Here is a 20,253-nt window from a genome sequence, read left to right as displayed (position 1 = left end):
CCTCTCCCTCGACCCTTTAACAAAATGGTTTAAATTAGAACTGCGAAACTAACTACGCAGTAACGACGAGTGAACATCAACCATGAATTGTAACGCTAACATTAGAATTGTTTTCTTGGTGACGAAAGTGCGAAAATAATATGCTGCAAATGATTTTATGGATTTTTTTTCCCCCCCCCATAAAATTAGCAGTGAGCACATTTGACTCGTTAGCACGCTAACAGCATGCACTTGTCTTGTTAGCAGGATTTGCCCACTCGGCGTCTCTCAGGCTGTGTGAAGCTGTGATACACTGGGCGGCGAGCGCCGTAGCCTCTGTCTGTCTGTGTGACATCACTGTGTCTGCCCAGACTGGCATCTGTCTGTCCGTGTGTGGGCAACTCTACGTGTGTGTCTCCATGCCCTTCCTGTCACTGGTTTTTTCTCCAATTTTAGAATGACTTCCGTCTTTCAATTTTAGAATGACTTCCCTCTTTCAATTTTAGAATGACTTTCTCCCTTCTCTCCCCCTCCCCCTCTCCCCCTCTCTCTCCCTCCTCCCTCTCTCCCCCTTCTCTCCCGCCCCCCTCTCCCCCTCTCTCTCCCTCCTCCCTCTCCCTCCTTCTCTCCCCCTCCCCCTCTCCCCCTCTCTCTCCCTTGTCCCTCTCTCCCCCCTTCTCTCCCTCCCCCCCCTCTCCCCCTCTCTCTCCCTCCTCCCTCTCTCCCTCTCTCTCTCCCTCCTCTCTCCCTCTCTCTCCCCCCTTCTCCCCCCCTCTCCCTCTCCCCCCTCTCTCTCCCTCTCCCCCTCTCTCTCCCTCTCTCTCCCCCCTTCTGTCCCCCTCCCCCTCTCTCCCTCTCTCCCTCTCTCCCTCCTCTCTCCCCCTCTCTCCCCCTCTCTCCCTCCTCCCTCTCCCTCTCTCCCTCTCTCCCTCCTCCCTCTCCCCCCCTCTCTCCCCCTTCTCTCCCTCCTCCCTCTCTCCCCCTTCTCTCCCTCCTCCCTCTCTCCCCCTCTCTCCCTCCTCCCTCTCCCCCCCTCTCTCCCCCTTCTCTCCCTCTCCCCCTCTCCCCCTTCTCTCTCTCTCTCTCCCCCTCTCTCTCTCTCTCTCTCCCCCCCTCTCTCTCTCCCCTCTCTCAGGACGAAGGCGAGGACTCCCGGAAGCGCGTGGCGTATCGGCCGGCGTCGGGGCCGGGCGGCAAGGTGGACGTGGACACGCGCCTGACGGGCAGGGTGGCGATGGGAGAGGACTTCTCCCTCGCCATCTCCCAGGTGCACCCCGAGGACGAGCGCCGCCTCCACTGCCAGGTGACGGCGGGCGCGGCGGGCGTCGGCCAGGGCGCCACGGAGCTCAAGGTCTTCTGTGAGTGACACCCCCTCCCCCCCCCAAAATCCCGCCATTCCAGCTGCTCCTCCCAACACGTGGCTCCCGCTGCCGTCCCACTTCAGCGCTGCTTCCTGTTTGCGTCGCTGTGCCGGCGGATCTCAGCCGTTTGATGTCAGAGCGATGTCAGTCGCTCTTTTTAAAAAACAAACAAAAAACAAAAGCGCTATCGCCCGCACTTAAAACGGGCGATAAGACCGGCGAATGTACACACGGCGCTTCCGTTTAGCAGCCGCCCGTGATCAGAGCCGCCCGCCCGCCCGCTGCGCTGGAGAGCGCGAGCGCGTAAATACAAAACATCGTTTTGAGGGATGGAGCCACTTTTGAGAGTCATTGATTTTTTTTTAATCGTCTTTCTCTTGGAAGTGCCCGCTCATATTTTCTGCGGGCAAGAATAGCTGAAAGACCGTTCTAATTTTTCAGCGTTTACTGTGAGCTGATTTTATTAGTTTACCCGGGGTCAATTACTGCGGTGTGGATTGCATCTGACACTATTGATTAATAGCCCAATGGCACCTGTCATTTTTAATACGCGTCACTGTTATGACTCTCAGGAGGATCGGTTTGATTAATCGCCATGTGAATTATAACTGACCCCAGGTCAGCTATGCATATGTCTTTCCAAGTTCCAGTTCATTCTGGTTTGTTGTTACTCTTTTGTTATTTGTGCGTGTGTGTGTGTGTGTGTGTGTGTGTGTTTGTGTGGGTGTGAGGCTGTCTTTTTCACTGCACCTTGTTGTTTTATTTCACTATACATATTGTGTAAGAGTCCATACATTAGTGCTGAGGGATTGGCGAACTCTATGATTTTAAAACAGTGGAGTACAGTAGTCTTTCCAGTAGCTCTGTCCGGATACGCTCACATAATTAATACGCCCTCTATCTTCCAATATCTGTGCAGAATAGCTAGCCCAGCGATCCCCAGTAACTTCCCCACCTCCTTCCTTCTCTGTCTCTCCCTCCCTTCCCCTGTCTGTCTGTCTATCACTGTCATTTTCTATAACTGTTGACGAACACCAAGAAGGCACTGGCTGTGACTGAAACCCCTCATGCCATTAAAAGCAAATTAGAGCGAAGGACAGAGAGAAGGAGAGAGAAAGAGAGAGAGGAAGGGAGGGGAGAAGAGAGGGGAGAAGAGAGGGAGAGAGAGTGAGAGGGGAGAAGTGAAGGAGGGAGAGAGAGAGATGGAGAGAGGGCATTAGAGGATTAGTAAGGCGACTTAAAGAGAGGGCAGATATGATGACAGGTGATATAGTGTGCGGTGGCTATGCATAAGGATGAGCAGCAGCTGGGAGTGGGGGGTACAGTCACCTTGCAGGTGAAGCAGGGAGCGGCTGAGAGTGGGAGAGTGGGAGGTAGAGTGGCAGCGTGTGTGTGAACGGTGCCCTCTGTGTGACCCTGGCCTTATCTGCACATTTACACCCAGGCCTGAGCAGGCATCACGCTCACGCAGATATTTACGCTGATAGCTGTGGCGACTGTGGCTGCGTTTGTTTTGGGCATGTGTGTGTGTGTGCGTGTGTGTGTGCACGCGTGTGTGCGCTCTCTCTCTCTCTCTCTCTCTCTCTCTCTCTCTCTCTCTCCATCCTCGCTCACACGCTCGGTCTCTCTGTTCGTCTCAGTTGCTCCAGAGAAGCCCGAAGTGAAGCTTTCCAACGAGGTCATTTCTGTCACCGACTCCTCCAGCTCCGAGGTGAGTTTGTCCTTTCTGAGCCCGTGTTCTGCTCAAGTTAAACGCCGATTTGCCAGCACGATGCAGTTAGAACCCCACCAAAAAAAAAAACCCGCCCTTCTTCTGTTGGTGTCAGGTGGGACAGTGTGTCAGTCGAAACGGACACCCCTTACCTCACATCGTCTGGTACAAGGACCTCAACGCCCTGCCTCAAGTTTCTGACTCCAGCGCGGGTGAGTGTACCCCTTTACAGACACACACACACACACACAACGGTACACACACTCATCTACAGACACACTATGCTAAACACAGACCCCTTTACCCCCTCTACTGACAGGCCCTACAAACAGGCTGCACTACGCGTGGCTGTTTGGGGTCTTATCGCTGTTCACTGACAGTCTGCGCCATCGTCTCGCCTGATGTTCTGATTGGTCATGCTGATGACTGTATGCTCATGCATGTTGTCCAGGAAACATGGGCTAGTCAGGGAGCGGTGGCTAAAAAATTAGCCTTCAGCAGCTTTCACTGACCGAACCGAATTCCTCTCTCAATATTTCTGTGTCCTCCCTTCTGTCCCTCTGTCCCTCTCTTCCTCCTCCTCCTCCTCCTCCTCAGAGATGTACATGGTGAACAGCATGGTGAAGGAGGCGTCGGGTCTCCTGACGGTGTACAGCACGCTCTACCTGAAGGCCAAGAAGGAGGACAAGGACTCGCATTTCCACTGCAGGGTGGAGTACAACACGACGGGCAGCGTGGTGGCCACCAAGGACTCTGAGCCCTTCACCCTCCCGCTGCACTGTGAGTGCCCAGCACCGGGCCGTCCGCACGCGCAGTGGGCCCCGGGTCCGACCCGCCCGCCAGCCTCCGCTTCCCGCTCAGAACCGGCCCTTCCGCACGCGCGCACGGTCCTGACCAACACGCTCGCGCGGCGTCCAACGAGAACGCCCAGTCACAACCCTGTCAACCTAGGCTGTTCCCTAAACTAAATGTGCTTTTAATCTGTATTCTTGAGATTTTTGAATGCAGGAACTATATGGAACTTGATATGGTTGAGTTGAAGAGTGACGCACTAGCTGCACTAGTATAGCCACAATAATAGCTGTATAATCTGAGTAAATGATTTGTGGGGCAAACTGACACACTGCTAGATTGCTAATGTACTAGCGATCTGTTAGCTAAACTAATGTTAGCTCGCATGATAGCAAGCAACCGTATACTCAGTTATTACCTATGGCTAGTTAGCACGCTAGCTAACTGCTATCCACCCCAAACACTGCAGACTAGGAGACTGGAGCTTGGGTCATTGGGTATGCGTTCCCCAAATAAAATAACAAGAGCAGCGCTGTTCTATGTATAGCGGGACGAGCGTCCAAAAATCTGTGGCGGCGTTGAGCGCGCATCACAGCTGTCTCGTCCTAGCCGCGCGGGCGGCGTCGGTGCGTTGTGTCACGCGGGTCTTCAAAGCGGCCGTTCTCTCTCCACAGCAATCCCCTCGCAAACAAGTTTATACGCATTCCTTCCTTATCTCTCTCTCTCTCTCTCTCCCTCTCTCTCTTTTTCTGCATCTGTCTCTCTTTGTCCTCTCTGTCTCTTTTCCTGCCCAATCAGATCCCACCGAGCACGTAACCTTCTCTCTGGTGTCCTCCGAGCCAATCAAAGAGGGCGACGACGTGGTGCTGAAGTGCGACTCGGACGCGTACCCGCAGCCCGACTTCGACTTCTCTTTCCTTACAGGGGTGAGTGTCGCGAGCGCGAGCGGATCGCGAGCGCGTTAGCACGTTAGCATGGCGCGGCCGTGCGACTGCGCCTCACGTGGTGACTCTCTCTCTCTGTCTCTGTCTCTCATCCACTCTCTCTCTCTCTCTCCCTCCCTCTCTCTCTGTCCCTCCCTCCCTCCCTCTCCCTCTCTCTCTCTCAGGGGACTCCTTTGCAAGGCGCCGCAGGGCTGCTGACCCTGAACTCCGTGACCCGGGGCAACTCGGGCACGTACAAATGCGAGGTCCTGGACTTTGACGCCGAGGAAGACGTGATGCTCGAGAAACAGCTGGAGCTCTTCATCCACTGTAAGCGCCCCTCGTTCCCCCGCTCGCCCGCCCCCGCCTCGCCCGCGGCGCTGCACGCTTCCATTAGGCCACAGTCCGCAGGTCCCGCATGTGCCTCTGTAGAGACACGTTCTGCCCCATCTGCATGCCGTACTCCCCGTAACGGGTCATTCTGGACGTGTGTCCGTATCGTATTTAGGGGCGACATAGCTCAGGAGGTTAGAGCGGTTGTCTGGCAGTCGGAGGGTTGCCGGTCCGATCCCCCGCCCTGGGCGTGTCGAAGTGTCCCTGAGCAAGACACCTAACCCCTAACTGCTCTGGTGGATGAGAGACATCAATTGTAAAGCGCTTTGGATAAAAGCGCTATATAAATGCAGTCCATTTACCATCTCGGTAGAGGGGCATTCTGCATGTCATATACATGCTAATGAAACCGTTTTTACGTCTCCTGTATCAGTCCTGCGGAGGGACGTTTCATAAGCTTTGGGCACGCCTTGTAATTCCTATCACCAGATACCCCCGTGCTGTTCATTTTAGTTCACTGCGGTTCATGAGAAAACAGTCGATTTCACGTCAGTCCAGTGTCTGGCATTGGCACGACCGCACACAAAATGGCTCTCTCTCTTTTTCCACCGTAACCGTCACGATCGCATGTCTCCCGCATCTCTCTCTCTCTCTCTCTCTCTCCCTTAAACTCCCGCCTTTCTCTCCTCCTCCTCCTCCTCCTCCTCTCCGTCGCTCAGACCTGAACCCGGTGGTGATCACTCCCGCTGGGCCGGTGTCCCAGCCCCTGGGCGGGAGCATGGAGCTGCACTGCAAGACCAAGGCCTCGGACAAGCACACGCTGCACTGGAAGAAGGCAAGTCCGCGGCCCCCCCCAGCTCCCAGCCTCCCCGTGGCGCTGCCGCGGCGTCTCTGTGTGCCCTGTCGCTGTGTCTGGGAGGGTATTGCTTTCGTCTGTCTGGGGGGGGGGTCATTGTTATGTCATTTTTGCCGTCTTCGCTGTGTCTGAGGACTGGCGGTGTGGCGTCTGTCTGGGTCTGTCTGAAAGCTGTTGAGTCTGGTCGCTGTAGTGTCACTTACAGGAACTGGAGCACATTGAGTGCTCCCTGCTGCAGCTGACATTGTGTGAAAAGAATTAGACACACACACACACCTGCACACCTACTCTCTTTCACACACACACACACGCACACACACACCTGCACATCTACTCTCTTTCACACACACACACACACACACACACACACACACCTGCACACCTACTCTCTTTCACACACACACACACACACACACACACACACCTGCACATCTACTCTCTTTCACACTCACACTCACACACACACACACACACCTGCACACCTACTCTCTTTCACACACACACACACACACACACACACACCTGCACACCTACTCTCTTTCACACACACACACACACACACACACACACACACCTGCACATCTACTCTCTTTCACACTCACACTCACACACACACACACACACACACACACACACACCTGCACACCTACTCTCTTTCACACACACACACACACACACACCTGCACACCTACTCTCTTTCACACACACACACACACACCTGCACATCTACTCTCTTTCACACACACACACACACACACACCTGCACACCTACTCTCTTTCACACACACACACACACACCTGCACATCTACTCTCTTTCACACTCACACACACACACACACCTGCACACCTACTCTCTTTCACACACACACACACACACACACCTGCACATCTACTCTCTTTCACACTCACACACACACACACACACCTGCACACCTACTCTCTTTCACACACACACACACACACACACCTGCACACCTACTCTCTTTCACACACACACACACACACACACCTGCACACCTACTCTCTTTCACACTCACACACACACACACACACCTGCACACCTACTCTCTTTTACACACACACACACACACACACACACACACCTGCACACCTACTCTCTTTCACACTCACACACACACACACACCCACCCACCTACTCTCTTTCACATACACACACACACACACACACACACAAGCACGTACACGCACTCACACACACACACACACGTACACACACACATACACACATACACACACACACACACATACACACACACACACGCACACACACACACACACACACACACACACACACATACACACACACACACACACACACATACACACATACACACACACACACACACACGCACACACACACACACACACACACACGCACACATACACACACACACACGCACACACACACACACACACACACACTTCCCAGCAGTGCTGTGCAGGTTGCAGGAGTGACTTGTTCCGTTGTGCTGTCCCAGGGCTCCACAGTGCTGTCTCAGAATGGCGTGCTCTCCCTGAAGTCGGTCTCCTTCGCGGACGCTGGGGAGTACTCCTGCGTGGCCGCCGTGCCCTCCGTCCCGGGACTCCACGCTCAGGCCAACTTCACGCTCACGGTCACAGGTACCCCGCCCGCGAGCATGCGCCGCCATCACGGGCAGTTATACCATTACGATTATGATTCGCCCTTTTAGAAATGAGCATATTTAATTCACGTGTCCTGCAAACATACGGCCCTCAGTTTAAAGCCTGATTGAAAGCTCGAATGGTGGCCAGTGCATCGTAGATGTGTTTATAACCAGAGCTCATTTCCAACACCAGTCCCTTATGCACTGAGAGACCATAAGACAGCATATTATCATCAATGTGGAACTCCTCTGAGAACTGTTACTGCAGTGAAGCTTCGCTGAACACTGATACGGCTGTGGAATTCCATTTAACAGTGCTCCTGCTGTAGGACTTCACTAAACACTGCTCCTGCTGCATAACGTCACTGAACACTGCTCCTGCTGCATAACGTCACTGAACACTGCTCCTGCAGTAGGACTTCACTAAACACTGCTCCTGTTGCATAACATCACTGAACACTGCTCCTGCTGTTGAACATTACTGAACACTACTCCTGCTGTAGAACTTTACTGAACACTGCTCCTGCTGTAGAACTTTACTGAACACTGCTCCTGCTGTTGAACATTACTGAACACTACTCCCGCTGTAGAACTCCACTGAACACTGCTCCTTCTGTAGAACTTTACTGAACACTACTCCTGCTGTTGAATGTTACTGAGCACTACTCCTGCTGTAGAACTTTACTGAACACTGCTCCTGCTGTTGAACATTACTGAACACTGCTCCTGCTGTAGAACTTTACTGAACACTACTCCTGCTGTTGAACTTTACTGAACACTACTCCTGCTGTAGAACTTTACTGAACATTGCTCCTGCTGTTGAACATTACTGAACACTGCTCCTTCTGTAGAACTTTACTGAACACTACTCCTGCTGTAGAACTTTACTGAACACTGCTCCTGCTGTGGGTGCTCACTGCTCCTGCTGTAGAACTCCACTGAACACTACTCCCGCTGTAGAACTCCACTGAACACTACTCCTGCTGTATAACATCACTGAACACTACTCCTGCTGTAGAACTCCACTGAACACTGCTCCTGCTGTATAACTTTACTGAACACAGCTCCTGCTGTGGGTGCTCACTGCGAGCTGCTGCGTTGAGTCGCGGCGCGCTCTTGCGACACCCTCATGCTCTCGAGCCGCTCCTCGCACGACAGGTCAAACACGCGGCGCGTCTGTCACATCAGAGCGAAGGTCTCCGCTGATCAGATCAGACGGAGAACGCGGTCGGGTAATCACCCGCCGTACGCATGTGATGAAGTGAGGAATGCGCTTTCTTTTTCTTTTTTTTTTTTTTTTTTTTTGGCGTTGTTTTTTCTGTCGTGCGACGGCTTTGCATGTCTAGACTAGGCGGATGCAGCACCTCCGGCCCGTAAGTGCTGCTTGGTTCCATGCGGGGGGGGGGGGGGTGGGGGGGGGTACAGTAGCCGGCCCTCTCTCTCGTGTCTGTGGTCCGGACCGCTTCGTGTCTCTCTCAGGGTCTCTCAGACAGCAGAGAGCTGTGTGGGTTCCCAGCAGACATACATTAAACGCGCAAAAATACATTCCTGGTGTCAGGAGGTCAGCGGGGAAGCACCTGTGGACACGCGGAATTTCCTTTTGTGTTACGGACACACACGACAGGAAGGCGGGGCCCGCAGACTATTCTGATCATCCAATCTCTCTATCTCCCTCTCTCTCTATCTCTCTCTCTCTCTCTCTCCCTCCCTCCCTCCCTCTCTCTCTCTATCTCCCTCTCTCTCTCTGTCCCTCCCTCCCTCTCCCTTTATCTCTCTCTCTCTCTCTCTCACTCTCTCTCTCTCCCTCCCTCCCTCCCTCTCCCCTCCTCTCTCTCTCTCTCTCTCTCTCTGCCTCTCTGTGTCTCTCTCTTTCCTTTGCGTCTCAGGAAAGCCGGAGATCGAGGCTCCCTCTGAGGCTTTCGTGCAGAAGGAGGGCGACACGGTGACTCTCATGTGCTCCGTCCAGGGCCACCCCGCCCCACAGTTCACCTGGACACCGTCAGGGAAACAGGTGTGTGTGCGCGTGTGTGTGTTTGCGTTTGCGTGTGTGTGTGTGTGTGTCTGTGTATGTGCGTGTGTGTGTTTGCGCTTGCGTGTGTGTGTGTTTGAGTGTGTGTCTGTGTGTGTGTGTGTGCGTGTGTGTGTTGACGTTTTCCTCACATGTCAGCATCACATGTCAAAGCAGGCCTACATCTTAAAATCACTGAACTGCATTGGCCCTGTTATGTGCTGTGCTATTCTTCCTGTTTTCCATTCTCTCTCTCCCTCCTGCTCACACGCACTCTCATTCTTTTTTCTCTCTTTCTCTCTCTCTTTCACACACTTTTCTCTTGCCTCTCTCTCTCTCACTTTTCTCTTGCCTCTCTCTCTCTCTCTCTCTCACGTTTCTCTTGCCTCTCTCTCTCTCTCTCTGTCCTCAGTCAGTGGAGGTGAAGGGTAACGCGGTGATCAGCACGGTGATGCTGGAGGCCACAAGCGTTGTGATCAGGGACGGGGTCACCTGCCAAGCAGGCAACGTGCACGGAACAGACTCCCAGCAGTTCAAAGTCTCTATCAGTAAAGGTCAGTTTGCCAGTCTCTCTCTCTCCCCTTCTCTCAAATTCAAATTCAAAGAAGCTTTATTGGCAGCACCTCGCATCAGCATAGCATTGAATGAGAGACATAGAGAGGGAGAGAGGTTGGGTGAACAGTATCGTCTTGCCACCCCAACCGTTTGCATAAAACAGCAATAGTAACTGTATGAACAATAATAAAAGACTATTCTGACTGTCCGATCTCTCTCTCTCTATCTCTCTGTTTCTCTCTCTGTCCAAATAGTAATGTTGATGTTTTCTCTTTTCTTACAGACATTCCCTCTGACAACTCTGATAATGGTGCTACTGATAGAGGTAGACATTTGTCCATCTTCTCTCTTCTCCTGTCGTCCTTGTCCACAGCATATATCGTATCTTGTGTACATTACTGAACCCTGTAGAACGTTTGTTGTTTTTTTGAACATTGTGTATATTGTATATTGTATACTGTTACTTCGTTTGTCGGCTCTGGCCTAAATTTTACGGATGTTGCGAGAGAATTTTCCCTCTGGGGCAATAAAGTATTCTATTCTATTCTCTTCTGTGCTGCTCTCTTCTGTTCTTTTCTTGTGACTGTCTTACTTTTCCTCCTGTGTTCTCTTTCCTACTTTATTTGATGAGCTGTGCGTTTAAGTTGCGCTATATGTGGTGTGTAGCTGTTTTGTGTGGAGTGTTTGATGAGCTGTGCGTTTAAGTTGCGCTGTGTGTGGTGTGTAGCTGTGTGTGTGTGGAGTGTGTTGGTGCTCTTGCGCTGTGTGCCAAGTGCACTGGGCTTTCCTTCATGTGTAGTGTGTTGTGTGCTAAATTGTGTGGATTAAAAGCATCCAGATTCAGTCACTCTTTTCTCTCAATGCTGCGCAAAGGAAACCCTGTGCTTAAAACAGGTCTGTACTGATACAGCGGTGTGTGTGTGTGTGTGTGTGAGTGTAAGCGTATGTGACAGTATGTGAGTGTGTGTGTGTGCATGTGTGAGTGTGTGTTTGTGTGTGTGTGTGTGCATGTGTGAGTGAGTGTTTGTGTGTGTGAATGAATATGTGTGCATGTGAGTGTGTGTTTGCATGGGAGAGTATGTGAGTGTGTGTGTGTGTATGTGTGTGATTGTGCCTGTGTGTGTGTCTGGGAATGCCTGTGTACTAGAGGATGAGGGTGTGTGCTTTCCTGTCTTTCTATGTGCTTATGTGTCTTGTGTGCGTGCGTGTACATGTGCGTGTTTGTGTGTCTGTCACTCACATTGCTGACTGTCCGTTGGTAGCTATACACCTTTCGTTCTTTCTTGGGGTCCTTGGGGTCACTGTCCAGTTGGTGAATCAGAGCTGAATGCCCCCCCCCCCCCCCCCCCCCCTCTTCACCCCCCTCCCCCGTCCCCACAGCGGAGAGACAGCAGGGCGGGTCCAGTGGGGTCGTGATCGCCGTGGTGGTGTGTGTTCTCTTGCTCCTCCTGCTGGTGGCGATACTGTACTTCATGCAGAAGAAGGGGAAGTTGTCCTGCGGCAAACAGGACAAGAAGGACGTGTGAGTGACATGGGGGAGGGACACGCCCACGACCGTGCTGATTGGCCGGCCGACGTGAAGACCGGGTCCTGGGACCAGCCCTCTCTCTGTCTCTCCGTCTGACGCTCTTCCACTCTCTGTCCCCTTCCCTCTCTCACAGGACAACCGGGGAAGTGAACAACGACATCGTGGTGGAGATGAAGTCAGAAAAGGCTAACGAGGAGGCGGGGCTACTAAACAAGCGGCCTGTGACGGAGCAGGTGAGGAGGGTCATGTGATCTTCCGCTGGGCAGGATTAACAGTAAAAAGCAAGCCACTCCTCCATCAACCTAAGTAGTCCTTAAGGTTCTGGCAGGTGGCCAGGTGGTTGTGGGTTCCCTTCCCTGGTGGGGTATTAAGCTTTAAGTTCTTTAACATTTTGAGGTGGCTTGCTTAACTTGTTGGAAATCAATATGGTTTGCGGGCGAATGCATCGGAGGAGCATCACTGACTCCTTTCCAGACTAGGGAGAAAATAATGGGAGATGGGAAATAATTATTATTGTGGATATGCATGACAAGAAAATTGCCTTTATTCTCATATTGGAATTTGGATCGAATCTCCTTTGTGTTGCTCCAGGGAGAACGATGTTCAGCTGCGACTGTGGGTAAATGCCAGGCCATTTGATTTGGCCAGTAGGGAGAGCATGGACCATCCTTTGGCTTGCTAACATCTCGCATGGTTTTTCTTTCCCTCAGTGAAAGGACGAACGGAACCGGCGAAGGACGGATGGGGCAGTGGAAGATACCGAGGTCAAACGTTGGCAGTGCTAGCTTCTTTTTTGTATTTTTCAGAAGAACCTGAAATCTGAAAGGAGGAGAGTAGAGGGGTTGGAGAAAGGGGGGGGGGGGGTGGAAGATGTAGTGTATGGGTAGTTATTGGTGTGTGTGGGGGGGGGGGGGGCGTGGTTGGGGGGTTTGCTTAATTGGCCAAGTTCATGGGATCTAATATATTCTTGGAAATAATTTCAATCTGGACCCTAATCCTGTTTACCATTCACACATTCTGGTTTTCTACGGTACAGATTACTGCAGTACAGCACAGTGCGGCTGAAGGTAGTGCATTGCGGCTACGCTGTTCTTCTGTACTCTAGTTGAAAATCCGTATGCTATTTCCTAGCATTTCGCTCTGCAGTGCTTTCACGTCTGCACTGTGCTGTACTGTAAACGTTATGTACTGAACGTGTCTCTGTGTGTAATGTTTCTGTCTCTACCGTGCGGCGCCACATGCGTCTGTGTGTAGCGCTGCACTTATTCCGCACTTATTGCATTTCCCTGCATAAGAGGGCACAGCAACAAAAAAAAAAAAAAAAGACATGCCAACCTACGCCACGGTAACACTGCAAGCCTTTTAACCTGTTGCCGTTAGCGTTACCATGGCGATAGGCATTCCGCTCAGGCACGGGGATCGCTTTGTTGCACCGCTCCTGTGATGTGATGGATTTGCCGGCATATTGTGGACAGCAGTGCCGCCTCTGCTGACACGCCCGCTTACATCACAGTAACGCTGCAGTGTTCCATTCCCGTTGCCATTAGCATTAGCCTGGTAATAGGCGATCTATCGAGACGCAGACCATTTTCGTATTTGCTCGTGTGGTGTAATGGATATGCTAGTATTTTACTGGACATTAGCCTCTGAAGGGACGATGGGGTTGTGATTTATATGATGGCTGTTGAAGACATATTCATTTCTTATGAACCTATTTTTAAACCCCATGAGCCTATTTCCAAAACCTGCTTACAAGGAGATTTGCACCACGGTCGTTCTCGGTGCGAACGCGATTTCAAATATTTGTTCCAACAGTTTGTAGCCAGTTAGGTTTCTTTTTTTTTCACCTCCCTGTTTGTAAGTGCTGTTTGTACTACATGTGAAAGTCATTTTAAACCCCCCGACATTTTCCTAAGCTAAAACCAAAAGGTTCTGATTTGGAAGAGGACTGAGGGATAGGAGGGGGCACGGAGGGGCGGGGGGGAGTGGTTGAGTTAGGCATTTGAAAACTTGACAGAGCCAACCAGAGAACACAACCGAAGTGAACTCCTCTTTCGGGGCACACCACGAATAGCCCCACAAGTACCGTTACATTTGCCACCACTGGCACCAATTTGGGTTTTTGGACTTTACATATCCATCCCATCCCATCATCCTGAACAAACCAAGCCAAACCGCCCTTCCTGCCAGCCAGTTCTAAACTTCTCGTCCACAACCCAGTAACCAACAGCTTCTGAACAGGCAAACCACGTGGCAGAGCTCACTGGTCACACTGGGTTTAGACCTTTTCATGTCATGGTCTGGTCAGAGTTTTTTTTTTTTTTTTTTTTTTTTTTTTTTGGTCTGGGCCTTCTCCTCTGGTCTTGGTCATTTTTGTCTGAGTTTCCCTCCAGCGTTGGGTTCAGTTCCATCTCAAATCAGTTCATTCAGTAAATAATTTTAAATTCAATTCATGAATTTGGGGGATGGGGGTGGGAAGGCCATTAGGCTCCGTGGGGATTTTTTAATAAATTAATGAAATCATTTCAGCTCATTTCCTGAATTGAAACGTCATTGAACCCAACCGTATTTTCTGTGTCGCAGTGTACAGCAGGCAGCAGGCAGACAGTGCGAGAGCAGTGAAGACGGGGTCCGTCAGAAAGCTTACCCTGTGTGCATTTACTCTCTGCAGTTTCATTTCAGTCATTCACTTCTTTTCTGCCATTATTCTTTTAAACCAAAAAATGTTTAATAAATAGCACCAAGAAACAGAAAACGAAGGGGAATCCAAGTTTAAAAAAGTGAAAAGGTTTGCTTCAGGTTTTATGTTTTATATATATATTTTGTTTTTGTTTTTTTTTTGTTATTTTTAATTTTTATTTTTTTGTTCGTTTAGTTTTCCTGAACCTGAATTTAACATGCCTGTCACAAGTCACATTGTGTGCACATATATTATTCTGTATTTACTGTGGTATCGCTGATGCATTGCTTTCTGTATCCTGTATATTAAAATGTATGTGAGTTTTGTTGCTCTGTGGGCCAGTGCCATTTAAGCTTAGGTATGAATCACTGTTGAAATCTGCCATCTTAGTCACCGTGCTCTGACTCGACTGATTTTGTATCAGCCAGGTAAGAACATGGGAGGTGGGGAAAATATCTTTTATTTTTTCGTATCGACAATCTCACACAATGTGGCCAGCTGCACTAAAACTATTTTATTTTTCATTTTTTTTCCCGCACAAATGTACTGGTGGGACAGCAGCACAGTAAGCACAGACTGACCTTGTGTGCCTCACATGCACAGGTTAAACAGGTGAAGCACAGAGAGTCCCGTTTGAAAAAAAACAGTATACTGATGTATACCTGAAGTATACTATGTTATACTTAAGAATACTTAAAGTTTATATCAAGTATGCTTAGTATACAATGTTTTCACATGGGGTAGGAAGGGGAGTGGAATGGTAAGGGGGAGGGAGGGGAGTACGTGACATGTTTTCTACAAATTTAATTGACAAGTTTTGAGTGTCTTAGTGCTAAGTGGCGTTCTGAGGTTTTTGGATATGTGTTTGATCCTGGTCTGTCCTGCCTTACAGAGCCTGTCCTCAGCTCTTGTAATGATTAGTGTCGAGGTCTTCCCATCTCGGCCTTTCATCAGAACACTGGATTAGGGACTGCTTTGTTGTCTCAGTACACCTCTATCAGGAGACAGTCCTTCTCTGTCCCATTGCATAGTGCTATATAGTTGCTTCATTTATATGTACACAGACACACACACACCCACATGCGCGCACACATGCACACACACACACACCCACACACACACACTTTAATAAACACAGGGCTTATTGACTGAATGACTGTTAATATACTGCATAATGGCAGATTGGAGACCAACAAATTAATAACTAAATCTTGGAATGCTACTTATTTGATGGTTAAAAAAAATGTAATGGTGATCTGAAATGTATAGCCATTTTTTTTTTACAGGGGGACTTGTACTATTGTATTGAACTACTGAGTTGTTACTTTATTTTTTTTTTTTTGGCCTTTATCAGTGGTATAGAGAAGATGAAGAAAAGAAGAAGGAATTGATATTTTTCCATTAGGATTCCTGTCTTGTTTTATGGAACATTGTGTGTGCTTTTTTCTTCATGGCATATTGTATATTTTGTGGTACGCTGTTGTAAGCTCTGTAGCTTGTGGTTGCGCGTCTGGGTTTTTTTTTTTTTTTTTTGAACTGTGTAGAATTTGATTATAACTGAAAAAAAAATGACACAGACACGTCTGGTTATCTTCGTGCTTTATTTCATCTATTGCCTTTTGTGTTCTAGCATAACAAAGAGTGATACATTTCTCTCTGTCTGCAGCTAATGTGCCTCTATTTCAGAACTCACTGTCTCACAGTTCTATTTTATCTTCATGGCTCTTCAAAAATGGCATGTTTTTAAAAAAAAAAAATTCATGACTGTTTACATGAAAATAAACAGACATTAATATTTGTTCCTGCCTGTTTACAGCTCAGACAGATTATCTACCTTCTGCTCCACAATGTGATAGGCAACTGTCGCTATACCTCTTGAAAATGCCTCCTTAAATGTACTAGTCTTTAGCAGTGTCGCCAACACAAGACCACTAGTACTTAACCCTTTTACTAGCTACTAAAATGAGCTCTTTTCGTTCACTAGCATAGTCTGTTACTGCAGCTGTTACTTTGTGTGTTAGGAAGTGACAACAATAGATTCACAAATAAATAGGCTGATTTAGAAATACACGATTTAATACATACATTTGTAAATAAAATACTAATAACGTAATTATTATTATTATTATGTGTCAAATAATATCACTTTCCTTGTGGCCATTGGCGATTTATATTATTTAAATTTTGTTCAGGTTTGGTCTGGCACAAAATTGAGAGTTTCTGAGAATCCATTGTTAGTTACGTTCATGATAAATTACTGACTATATAATAATTGGCCGTTAGACGTGCACAAGAGAGTTAGCAAAATATCATTAAAAATGAAATAATTATGGTCTCTAATGAAATCAGATGCTTGCTTACTTATTGTATTAATACATTTATAAGCACGTATATTTTTTGAGGTACAAGGAACATGTAACAATAACGGTAGCAGTTTCTAACTGGGCAACTTGCAGAAGTGCAGTGTGGGTTTCACACTGTTGAATGTCAGGTTTGAGAAAATGCAATGGTGGCTTGTCCACGTTACGGAACACCCTGTGGATGAAGAGGGAAGATAACTGACCAACAGCAATAATCAGAGGCCTTTTTTTAACCCACTGAGAATTCCCTTTGGAGCAAGATAGGAAGCGATATAGCTGCTTAATGTAAACCCAGGACTGCTCTCTCTGATGGTTGTTTTCCTCCACCAACGTAGCCAACGGCTCAGGAGTGCCGAGATGTTCACCCCTTTACGTTATACTGTGTGTGCAGAGCTTCAGTTTGAATTCATAACATCGTTTAATACAAACACAATTTATGAGCTCCAATGTTCTCTATGGCCTTTGCACTCTTGTGTGCAAATTTGAAAATGTCGGTTTGGGAAATGGATTTCCCTACTGGGTTTTATGTAGCAGCTGGGCTAGCCCTTAAGCACATGAAAATAATACAGGGACATTTTACAGCTGTACTGAGAGTTCCTCGATTTGACATTTTGCAATTCATCATATTATAGCCAGGGGTTATTTTTACAATGGTCATTCCTGAAATTGCTACCACTGACGCAAAATAATATGACATCCAGATTATGATTGTAATATTTTTCTCCGGGCTGTGATGATCCTTTAGTTGTTCTTGTACCCTCCACTGCCTGGTTCCAGTGTGCCTCTGTGTCACTGTTCCGTTGTAACGTTGATGACATCACCAGTGCTTGCTTTGCCAAGAATCCATTAAGTTATTAAAAGCCCTCCATCTTTGCAATGGGAAGAGCAGTGCGTCGTGTCCTGAATACAAAAAGGACAAGGAGGGTGGAGTCTGTGGTACGGTGTGCTACTGTGTGTGTGTGTGTGTGTGTGTGTGTGTGTGTGCGCGCATGCGCAAGTTAGTGAGTTATTTGCTCAGGTCAAATACTCTGACCTTCTTAAGCATGTGATCGCCTTGTGTGTTCTTCGGTTCGCACTGTGTCGATATTGCTTTACTTCACAGAATAAGGAGCCTTTTGTCAGCACGTGTGTGATGGTTTTTATCATTCACGCTCTGTCCTCTGTGTGTGTGTGTGTTGTGTATGTTTGTGAGTGTGTGTGTGTGTGTGTGCAGAAAACAGGGATGATCTAATTTACTACTAAACCAACTAAAAAATGGCAGTGACTTACAAATGACGTATAATTATAGTCTCTGTTGCAGACTGTAATGATCCTTCTGTAATGTGATGCGCCTTCAGAAATATTGAATTTGCTCAAAGAAAGTTCTGCGACGGCAGCGTCGGCGGCACGCTCTTGCTAAGTGGGCTGATGGAGGGATAATGCCAGGAGAGAAAGAAAGGGGGACAGGCATGATAATGGATGGAGGGACGGAGGAGAAACTGAGAAAACGGAGACAGCTGTCGGGTTGAAAACACCACACGAATGATGGAAGGACTTTAAAAAGAGGCAGAATAAGAGAAAGAAAGAGGGGTAGAGAGTGATTGAGGCGATGTATCAAGAACAGGCTGTGGGGTGCCGCATTGCTTAAATGGCTCAGTTTTCCCCCACAAATCCATTCACTATACTGTGGGTGGCATAATTATGAAAAAAATAAAGAGAGACGTTTTGGTGCACGGGAGAGGGAGGAGGAAGAGAGATACCGAGCCAGCGATCATCGCAATAAATTTCATAGTCTCTCTTCCAGCCCTTAACTTTCCATTTCCTTTTTATGGTTATATTCTCTGCTGATTAATTGAACTCGGGCTGCAGGGTTTTCTTTCTCTGTTTTTCTCCTTGTATTTTGTTGATTTGATTATAATTTCTCCCCCATCACAGAGGCAGTCTGTCTCCTGTTGTTGATATCCGGCAGTTCCCTCCTGTCTCCTCCTGTTTGGTCTCTGCAGATTTCGGTTCAGCCAAACCTGCTTTTGCTCTTTATTTATGACTGACACACTGTTTGTCTCAACAGTGGTCTGCGTAGGTGCGTGTTGTGGCTTTGATCATATAACTGTGTCTGTGTGTGTTAGAGAGGGAGTGAGATAGAGATCAGCAGTGAGTGAATAATAGAGGGAGAGAGATAGACAGGGAGAGAGAGCTTTGAATGAGAGAGAGAGAGAGAGAAATATGTACCAGCGAATTCTGGTTATGTGCTGCTCGTTATGCTCCCTGCTGTGTTCCGGTGCTCTTGGGGTTAGATAATGAAATGAGGTAATTAGCTCCTTTAACAGAACTATCTGTGCTTAATGGGGTGAGCTGTGTTATTATGCGGGGGGGGGGGGGGGGGGGGGTTGGGTACTGCCTCTGTCAGTCAGTCAGCTTCTTTTCATTTCAGTTAGCTTTTTATCTTCTTTGGGACTCAACAGTTGGCCCGTCAGTCATTCAGTCAGTCGTTTTTTTTTAAATCTTCATTTTCTGCTCACCAGTCCGTGTGTTGGCCATCAGCGAGTAATTCAGTTGGTCGATACTAGTCTTTCTAGTGGCACGCGAATTGCCATCACCCGGGCAATTTGACGGTCGGTCAGGCGAGCGTTTTATTGACACCCAGCGAACGTGGCACCGCCGGCGACGCTCTGTTCCCCCCCCCCCCAGACGGCGACAGAGTGCGAGCTGTTAGAGCCCTGGTGCTGGCAGCGGAGAGATCAGCCGCGTGTCGTCGCGGGGCGTGGCGCGGCGCGGCGCTTGGCACATGGCGGTGAGCCCGGGAGGGGGGTCAGGCCCTCTTCGCCGGGAGCCCGTTTGCCCGTCTCTCCGCCGATTAGCGCGAGGAGAGTGAAGCGCATTAGCGCCAAGCGCGGGGGAGCGGGAGTGAGAGGAGAGGAGAGAAGAGGAGAGATAAAGCCGACGGAGCGATTCCCCCCCGGAGGGAAGAGCAACAGCTGTGCCGCATTCCCTTGCGACCTGCAGTCAGCGTAGCGCAATCCGACTGGCGGCCATTAGAGAAATACAGGTGCCGCAATGAAACGCCGCGTGTGCGTGTGTGCGCGCGCGCGTGTGTCTCTGTGTGTGAGCTACAGAGACACACATTTCTGAGGTAAGTTGCACTGGTAATTCAATGCACTAGCAACTCAGTGGCACTGGATATTGGCAGCCTTTTTTTTTTTTGTCTTTTGGATTTCAGTCCAGTGTGGAACATGCCCGCGCGCACACACACGCTTACACACGCGCACAAAAAGCGCAAATATTCGCACAGAATTATATATTACGAGGGCTTTTTGAGAGCGTGGTGGCTCACACCGAGGAAAGGTGTTTAGCTCTCCCTCGGGCTTACTCTTGGATTTCTAATGTAGCTCCGACTCTGTGCTCCACTTTGTTTTATGAGCCACAGTCACCTGCCCATTAGTTTTTATGGCTCTCCATTAAATCTCACACGCTTCAGATTAGGAAGAAGAGAGAAGAAAAGGAGAGGAAAGGGAAATTAACTTAACAAAATCATTTTGTTTAC

General features: G+C 49.0%; 1 protein-coding gene across 1 annotated transcript in view; it reads left to right on the top strand.

The window, feature by feature from the left end:
* Window positions 1–12,558, top strand: part of bcam (basal cell adhesion molecule (Lutheran blood group)) — a 19,094-nt gene extending 6,536 nt beyond the window's left edge. The window contains exons 3-17 of the mRNA XM_035424315.1: window positions 1,115–1,337; window positions 2,981–3,051; window positions 3,167–3,263; window positions 3,649–3,831; window positions 4,642–4,769; window positions 4,952–5,096; window positions 5,819–5,934; window positions 7,456–7,597; window positions 9,489–9,613; window positions 10,023–10,164; window positions 10,449–10,490; window positions 11,039–11,059; window positions 11,546–11,687; window positions 11,827–11,926; window positions 12,404–12,558. Of these exons, the coding sequence (XP_035280206.1) occupies window positions 1,115–1,337; window positions 2,981–3,051; window positions 3,167–3,263; window positions 3,649–3,831; window positions 4,642–4,769; window positions 4,952–5,096; window positions 5,819–5,934; window positions 7,456–7,597; window positions 9,489–9,613; window positions 10,023–10,164; window positions 10,449–10,490; window positions 11,039–11,059; window positions 11,546–11,687; window positions 11,827–11,926; window positions 12,404–12,406 (1,680 nt within the window). The 3' untranslated portion in view covers window positions 12,407–12,558. The remainder of the gene's footprint in view (window positions 1–1,114; window positions 1,338–2,980; window positions 3,052–3,166; window positions 3,264–3,648; window positions 3,832–4,641; window positions 4,770–4,951; window positions 5,097–5,818; window positions 5,935–7,455; window positions 7,598–9,488; window positions 9,614–10,022; window positions 10,165–10,448; window positions 10,491–11,038; window positions 11,060–11,545; window positions 11,688–11,826; window positions 11,927–12,403) is intronic.
* Window positions 12,559–20,253: the final 7,695 nt, after the last annotated feature.

The sequence above is a fragment of the Anguilla anguilla genome, chromosome 1 (genome assembly GCF_013347855.1).
Source record: "Anguilla anguilla isolate fAngAng1 chromosome 1, fAngAng1.pri, whole genome shotgun sequence".
NCBI lineage: Eukaryota > Metazoa > Chordata > Actinopteri > Anguilliformes > Anguillidae > Anguilla > Anguilla anguilla.
Note: the sequence above shows the minus strand (reverse complement) of the source record. Positions and strands in the feature narration are given on the sequence as shown.